Source organism: Halichoerus grypus, chromosome 10 (assembly GCF_964656455.1).
Source record: "Halichoerus grypus chromosome 10, mHalGry1.hap1.1, whole genome shotgun sequence".
Lineage (NCBI taxonomy): Eukaryota > Metazoa > Chordata > Mammalia > Carnivora > Phocidae > Halichoerus > Halichoerus grypus.
In genome coordinates, this window is record NC_135721.1 from 91,256,781 (window position 1) to 91,265,411 (window position 8,631).

At 44.8% G+C, this 8,631-nt stretch overlaps 1 protein-coding gene across 1 annotated transcript; it reads right to left on the reverse strand.

Moving 5' to 3' along the window:
- Positions 1-217: 217 nt before the first annotated feature.
- Positions 218-7,432, reverse strand: CST8 (cystatin 8). The gene is made up of 3 exons (XM_036086194.2): positions 7,202-7,432; positions 4,204-4,317; positions 218-301 (listed from the first exon to the last, which is right to left on the reverse strand). The coding sequence occupies exons 1-3, from the start codon at positions 7,430-7,432 to the stop codon at positions 218-220; spliced, it is 429 nt and encodes a 142-aa protein (XP_035942087.2).
- Between the last annotated feature and the right edge of the window lie 1,199 nt (positions 7,433-8,631).

Consider the following 8,631-nt stretch of genomic DNA (forward strand, 5'->3'; position numbering starts at 1 on the left):
TTAAGGGGCTTCCCTTGAGGCCAAAAAAAAAGAAAAAAAGAAAAAGAAAAAGGAATTGGACATACCCATCTTTTGTCACCACCTAATGAGAAACTAGGAAACAAAATAAGCAGAGAGGCGTGCATGAGGAAACCGCATTGGTAACACGGTGCGTGCCATTTATCTCTTCACAGAAAAAGGTAGAGATGGTGGTGGTGGGGTGGTGCTCCAGAATCCCCTAAGCATCCGCACACTGCTTCTTCATCACCATGAATTCACCATTCCAGGGGAGTGCTCCGACCAAAAAACTGCACATTACTTTCTGAAAAAGACCACAACCACAACAAAATCAGTAATGCCAAAAAAGAGGGGAAAAAATGTCCTGTTGCTAGCTGGAGGATGGGTCATCAGCCATCATTGAGTGCTCCTAGGAATGCCCTAGACCTTTACAGCCATCAGCAGATACCTGGAGGGGTCTCTGTTCCCATAAGAACCAGGGACAGACAGCAAATACTAACAATCATCATGTTTTTCTGGGAGATCAGATGCAAACTTGATTTTATTTTTAATTCTCTCTAATATTTTCTATAATGTAAATAAAGCAATTCTGTCAGATATAAACTAATATATGTTATCTTAATAATTAAATAATGTCTTTTAAGTCTAATAATGTCTTTTGTTCTAATAACAAGAGCAATTCGGAGGGCTCTAGGGCCTACCAGCTGTTATTCCAAAGAGCCCGTCTCTCCATTTCAAAATACCATAGAAATGGCAAATGAAATATTCTATGTGTGTGTGATAGGTGGATGGATGGATAGATGGATGGATAGGAAGGTAGGTAGATAGATAGATAAATAGCTAGATAATAGAAAAATCTAGCTAGTTAGATAGATAGCTGGATAATACATATATAGCAGTCCTGGAAAAACAGCAAAGAGCATCTTAGATAATTGGAAACATTGAGATGCTATTAGGAGTCAGAGAAAAGAAAGCCTGGTCTCTGCTGAGTTTTGGACGCATGCAATGGAGGATTATGCAGGTCTTTCTTCCCGCAGAAACCCACAAAAAAACACCAAATCAAGAGGGTTTTATAGGCAAATTACACAAAACCTTGGCAACCCAAAGCTCTTGTGGTCCCTAAATTGATCCAGAACACACACACAAAAGATGGAAAGTCCTCATTCTCATTACACCAGACCAGAAAAATCCTGAAACCAAAATATAACAGAGGAATAAATTATAACTCAAACTCCCCTAAAACAAAAATCCTAAAAAAAAAAAAAAAAAAATACTGGCAAAAGAAAGGCATTTGCGTATTAAACAATTGCTATCCCTAACACAGTGTTTCCCAGACTTTCCCAGTGATATGAAATATGTGGGGTGTCTGCACCTGGAAATTCTGATGGAATAAATTTGGGATGAGGCCATGGAACGTGTGTGTGTGGTTTCACCACATGCTCCAAGTGATTCTTTTTTTTTAATTTTATTTTTAAGTAATCTCTACACCCAATGCAGGGTTCAAATTCACAACCCTGAGATCAAGAGTTGCACACTCCACCAACTAAGCCAGCCAGGCACCCCTGATTCTTAAAATCAGGGAAGATTAAGAGTACTTAATGTATATAATTCCTATATAAAAATCCCTAAAAAAAAAAAAAGTGGCATATTGAATTTCACCATATTCTAAAAAACAAGGGTGGACATAACCCATCATGCCCAACAGAATGGTTCCCACAAAGAAAGGTGGCAAGAAGAAGGGACTGTTCTGCCATCAGTGAGTTGACCAGAGAATATGCCATCCATGCTCACAGCACATCTATGGAGAAGCCTTCAAGAAGTGTGCCCCCAGGGCACTCAGGGAGAGCTAGAAATTTGCCGTGAAAGGGATGGATGTGCATACTGACACCAGGCTCAACAAAGCTGTCTGGCCCAAAGGAGTAAAGAATGTCCCATGCCACATCTGTGTGCAGTTGTCCAGAAAATGCAATGAAGACAGACATTCCCTGAACAAGCTTATACATTGAGGTACTAGGTACTTGTCACCACTTTGAACAACCTGCAGTCAGTCAACGTGGATAAGAACTAACTAAGGCAATCCAAGCAATAAGATCCCCCCCTAAAAAAACCATCTTCCAGATATGTAAGAATGACAAAACATTAGTGAATCTATTACTTTATTTCACTAATGGGTCAAAGAAGAAGAATTATTTAGTATACTTGGTAGATGCTGGAAGAATAATTGATAGAAGAAACGTAATTTAAAAAATAACTCTTGGCTGTCCATCAACAGATGAATGGATAAGAAGATGTGGTATATATATACAATGGAATATTATGCCGCCATCAAAAAATGAAATCTTGCCATTTGCAACAACATGGATGGAACTAGAGGGTATTATGCTAAGCGAAATAAGTCAATCAGAGAAAGACAAGTATCATGTGATCTCACTGACATGAGGATTTTGAGAAACAAGACAGAGGATCATAGGGAAAGGGAGGAAAAAATGGAACAAGATGAAACCAGAGAGGGAGACAAACCATAAGAGACTCCTAATCTCAGGAAACAAACAGGGTTGCTGGAGTGGAGAGGGGTGGGAGGGATGGGGTAGCTGGGTGATGGACACTGGGGAGGGTATGTGCTATGGTGAGTGCTGTGAATTGTGTAAGACTGATGAATCACAGACTTGTACCCCTGAAACAAATAATACATTATATGTTAACAAAATTTAAAAAAAGAAAGAAAAAAATAACTCTTGGCAAATGGAATTGGAGGAATTCCAGAAATCAGCACTTGATATAATATTTAATAATAGGATATAAATACTGAAAGCACTGCCATCAAAGCTGGGAATAAGAAAAACTGCCCAGCATTATTACTCTTCAGCTTTATTCCAAAGACTTGGAAAGAAAAAAAAAAAAACTGTTTTCATTATTGGTAAGTGTGCACTTAAAAACGTGCACCTTAAAATTTGGGATGGTCCATGGAAACCTTAGATAAGTGAGCTCCTTCAGGACAATTCTCTTTAATTCTTTTTAAGATTTTCTACAACCAGGTAAAAAGCAACAACTTTTCTATAATCCCAATGGGTCCAGTAGAAAATATAAATTTGAACCAACCATACTTCTACTAATAATAAAAGATAAACAAAAGTAACATAAAAGCCACATGGCATAAAGACATGCTCCCTGCTTAAATGTTTGTCCTGATGGGTATCTGCTGTTAACTGGAAATGATCAGATTTATAAAGTTTGAGCATACAGAGGCAGTTTTAGTGAAACATAGTGGAAGTGCACTTTGTTAATAGGCCCTTGCAATTTCCTGTGGCAAGGCCAAATGAAGCAGTGGTTCTCAAAGTATGGTCCCACAGCCAGCAGCAGCAGCTGGGAACTTGTTAAGAATGCAAACTTTTGGTTCCCAATCCAGACCTACTGAGTCCAAAACTCTGCAGGTAGGACCTGGCCATCTGGGTTTATCGAGGCTTCCAGGTAATTCTGATGCCTGCTCACATAAAGAACCACTGGTGTAAACAAAAGCAAAGACACATCTCTTGGGCAAACCTGCAGAAAGCCTTCACCAATATCACACTAAGGACTTAGATGAATCTGGGGTTCTCCCCACCTCTGAGATCAGAAATATGGGCTTGAGGCTAAAAGCCCCTGGCCCAGGTCAGCCCTTTGGTGGGGGTCTTTGGGTTTTTCCATGACCTTCCTGGAAATCATGGTTGAGCCTGGCAAGAATCAACTGTAACCCTAGGGGGATGGGAACAATGTCTGGCCTAGTCACTGCTTAATCTCTAGCACCCAAAATACCACCTGGTGCATAGTAAGCTTTAATACATAGCTGAGTGGATGAATGAGTTTCCTTTCGTGCCTTCACAAAGATGAGCAGCTCTGGGGCCAGGAATGGCTAGGTTGCTCATCTGGGTCCAAGAGGACACTTTCAATGAATAATGTTGTCAAGTTTTCCTGCACCAAAAGGCCAGAGTGGATGAAGCCCTTGCAATAAGAGTGACCCTGACAGCATTCTGCCCCTAGGATGAGGTATAAGGAAAGGCTCAGAGGGGTTCATCATATTCCCTTGTTCTCTACCCTCTGCTCTAAAGCCCACTTCCGGGGCAAAACTTTGGGAGTAATCCAGACCTCAGAGAGAGGATACAGGCACCTCGAGTTCTTCTGTCTAGGGCTCAGAGCAGCCAAGACCATCACAAAATGTTGATCACCTACCTTTTCCAGTTTAGAGTTCTCTTGAATGGCACAGTTTTCAGTACTATTTGAAAACTTTCTGCAATTGCTGCGGCCAATTTCAACATCAATAAAGTATTCCAAACGATCTGTAACCTGTCAATTAACATGGTGCAATTTTATTCAAAAGATTTTTATTTTACTTTTTTAAAGTTTTAGCCAAAAAAAAAAATCTAAAAAACACTCTCCCCCTCATCCTTTCTCCCTATCTCCTACTCCCTATCCCCTCTTTCCAACATACCTTTAGAGGAAGGCCTGGATTCCTCTGTATACTGATAGCAGTTGGACCCTGGAAACCATTCCCTGGAGCTGTATCCTCGGGGAAAAGTCTCCTTTCCAGTGTGGGGCCCCAATGAAGGTGAAACCTTCTAATTCCATTTTCTGTCCCAAAGTCCAGGGCATGCCTCATGCTCCATGAAGGATCAGGGAGAAGGATGAGGTCACCAGAACCATCAGCTCTCCTGGGCCTGAGATATTACAGGTTCCCACAGGCCAGAAGAAAGGACAGGCCCTGCAGCCACATTGGATGCTCCTCCCTGATTCCTTTTCCACAACCCCCTCAGAGTCTGTTATCTGGTGACATTTCCTGCTTTGGAGGGCTTCTCCACAACCTCAGCAAGCAGTCCTTAAAGGGCCCATGCCGGCTGGAGTTGGTCTTGCTGTTCTCTGTTGAGTGTTTAGTAAGCAGAGAAGCAGTGGGTTTACAGCAAGGCATCAGTAGTTCCTGAACTCATTAATGGCTGAGTGTGGTTAAGGCCACTCGAGAAGCTCATTTAAATCAGCTTTCATCTGGTTTTAAGAGATTACAGCAGGAGACAAAAGGGGTATCTTTCCTCATTGCTATCTTCAAGCCTTTAATAAAATTGTATTACATTTTAGCTACATTCCAAAGAATTAACAAGGTGACTCTGGCCTGCCATGGGGGAGAAGCTGGTTAGTTGACATCAAGAAGAGACTGGCAGAGCTGCCCGTTGGGTTGGAGAGTTAAGTTGGGTACCTTCAAGGCCCTGAATGGTCTAGTCCCTGCCCACCTCTCTGTCCAGTCACACTGGCTCCTTTGAGTTGCTGAATGGGCCATGCCCCTTCCCAGTGGCAGCCAGCTATGCGTAACTGCTCTTCCCAACCCCCGTGCAGCCCCCCAATCCTCCTGGGCTCCCCTCCTGTAACAGATGCTGTGAGTGGTGTCCATGTCCTTTGCTCTTCCCAAACACACTGCCACTTCCTGGGGCTCCCTGCCTGGAGGTTTCCTGACCAGCAAGAGCCAAGAGCAGTTCTTAGCCAACAATGGATGGGAGTTGATGGGTAAGCAACTGAGCTTCCCTCCTGCAGGGTGGCCAAACTCTGAGGCAGGCTCTGCATCCTTTCCCGAGGCCCCAGGGAGGCCCATTGCAGTCATCTGCACAGTAACTCACTCTGTTCTGGCCACTTCTCTGACTTCTCTCCCTTCTCATCCAGCCTCCTGGTGCTTACTGGGATGGCCTCCCAAATAAACTACTGGCACTTGAATTCTAGCACTGGGATCTGTTGTGGGAAACCTAAACGAAAACACTTCCCACCAGCATCCTTCACCTGATTCCCTCCTAGTCTGCCCTCAGGTTTGGCAGCAATATCACTCCCTAGAGAGGTGGTTCTTGGCCTTGACTGTGTATTGGGATCACCTGGAAAGTTTTAACACCTACTGATACCTGGGTCCTACCTAGAGATCCTCATTTAATTGGTGATGGTGAGGCCAGTGCGGTGAGAGCTCCTCAGGTGAGAGCCTATCCGAGGAACCCTTCCTCTGACCTCCAGACTCCTGGGTACCATGCCACCAGGTCAGATGCCCCAGCTCTCATTCCGGGTTTGGCACTGTTTCTTTCTGATTAGACTGCTGGCTCCCTAGGAGTGTGATTATTTCTGTCCATCTCACCACCCCATGTACATCCACTGGCATAGGGCTGCTTGGGAGAAACTCACTGAATATGTGTGCTACTTGGATACCAAAGAGAGACAACTGCAAAGGGGTCTGGAGAAGTTACAAGAGCCAGAATCCATCCCCCTACTTCAAAGGGATGCAGGAGTTCCCCAGGGGATTGTGCAGCGTGCCAGTCAATAAACAGAGCGCCATCAGCATGATATACTGGAAATACGGGCTGTTGGTTCACAAGGTCCCAAAGGGATGGGGTCATAAGTGCCAACATGTACACTGGCTCAGTTCCTGCAAATGGACATGCCATATGGAGAATATAAAAACTGAAGTCAACCCTGCCAACAAGGACCTCTCTGCTGAGTATCCTTACAATTCACTCTCGCAAGTTTCATGGTGGAATTACAAGCCACACCACCAACCCGCAGACTAAGGATGGTACAGTCAGTTCAGTTCCAGCTCTGGGGGCTTTATCTTGACCATGGCATGCAGGACCACATGATGCAAGCTCCGGGAAGCATCATTCTCAATGGAATTCAACTAAGCAATGCTTCCTAGCCTTGGGCCATGCATGACCCTGCGAGGAGGGATACATTTTTATGAACATAGAATCAGAATGTCTCCACTTCTACTAAACAAATGTTGGATTCCAAGAATTATAGACTATAGGAGGAGAGACTTTATTACCTACACATTAGATAAGCCGCATGTCTCTTTTCAACCGCACAATCTACGTTATACGGATAAATTGAAATGTTGCCCATGGCAGCATTATTGCAAAATATTCGTGGCACTCAATTTGTCTCCCAGCCCTAGCAAATACAAATCATGAACATGTGATTTGCAGTTTGGAGTTTACATGAGTTAGCACACATAAAGTACTTAGAACAACAGTGGAAGCATATATAGAAAGTGCAGTGGTGTCACAGTGATCTGCAAATGTGTAAGTACTTGATCACTCACATATTTAGTACTTTTATATATCATTGTTTTTCTCCCATGCCCACCCTTTCAGTCCAGCTTCAATCTCTCCCACCATAAGCACACATGCATGGTGCGAGGCAACACCTTTACCTGTAGCTGGACTTGTACTGTCTTGATCACCTGGAAGAGGTACTTATCCTCACTCTCTTTGTTGTATTCTTGCATGGCAAACCAGAGACACTGCTTCACGTTGGCATTTGAGGCATTGATCACTTTCAATTCCCTCAACACCTTGACCTTATTCTTGCCTGGGTCTGTGCTGGCCACCAGGGCCACCAAAATGGTGAGCAGGAGCAAGCAGGACCCCCAGGATCTAGTCATGATCCCTCCGTCCAGGGACACAAGTGAGCCTCCTCGTCCTCCCATGGCTGGAGCTTCAGATGGGGTGGGATGGATGCGGTCGCTGCAGGTTCAAAGATCTAAAACAGCTTCAGCCCACCTGGATTCAAGAAAGAACCATTAGGTTCACCCTTTAGGGCTACCCCTGTCTCCAAGGAAATCAACCCACAAGAAACGAGTTAAAGAGTCCCTGTTACCAGCCATCCACCCTCCATCCCCCAGATGTGGTCTGCAATTTCATGGAGAACACTTAGACCCAGGTCTGCCAGGACCTACCTGGGTCACCTCACCGCCCACTCCTGTTTCTGCACCTCAGCCTGTAAGATGTGACTGTGAAAAGTGTTGCTGCCCCAAGTTTCCTGGCCCCGGCTCTCTGGGGACTTTCCAACCTGCCGTACCCACTGGCTGCCCCCTCTTCCTTGTGTAGTTGGCTGTGGCCCACACCCCAGCCCGTGGTTCTCCTGGGTCTCTAGCACTCAGTTTGTGCCTAAGCCCTGGTCAGGGGTCTCCCTCAGTCCTGAACTCTGCTCTGCCCATGCCCCTGTAGGCAGGGCACACTTTGTGACGTAATCCAGCACCTGTGATACAGCCACTGTCCTCCGGTGCAGACAGCTCACACACAGCAGGCAAGCTGTGGGGACCACCCAGAGGTCTCCTGCCCACCTGTGCAGTGACCCCAGCTTCCCAAATGCCTGGCCTCTGACCCCTCTGTTTGGACCAATAGCACCTCCCTCTGCCGTCCTGCAAGGGTGAGGGTCACCCAGCCAACCTGATGGCCGAACCTGTGCCTTAGCGGGAGGGGGCCCATGCATCCCCTGAGCTCTTGGAAATTCTGCTTCTCTGTGAAAATCCCAAATCAATGTCCAGCAAGTTCCTGGAGGGGCCGAGAGGTGGGCATTGGTCCCAGGGCCAGAACATTGATGGGCTCTTGACCATGAGAAGTGGCAATATATAGGAAACAATATGCAGGTATAAGTCTGCCTGGCAGGTTGTAAATTGTTGCAGTGTGAATATACCATATTGTATTTTAACTGCCTATTAATGGATGTTTTGTTTCCCATTTACAGCTGTTACAAACAGTACTGTAGTGGACAATACTTTTCCAATATCTTTGTGAAATTACCCAGGTATTTCTGTATAATAAACAACTAGATGGAAAATTGATGCAAAAGCTTCACTTA

Bases quoted from the DNA above. Each gene is read 5' to 3' on its own strand.
- CST8 (XM_036086194.2), bottom strand. From the start codon at position 7,432: ATGACTAGATCCTGGGGGTCCTGCTTGCTCCTGCTCACCATTTTGGTG. The intron at 4,318-7,201 runs GTAAAGGTGTTG...GTTAATTGACAG, and splicing joins CAGTACAAGTCCAGCTACAG to GTTACAGATCGTTTGGAATA. The intron at 302-4,203 runs GTAGGTGATCAA...GGTCTTTTTCAG, and splicing joins AGAACTCTAAACTGGAAAAG to AAAGTAATGTGCAGTTTTTT.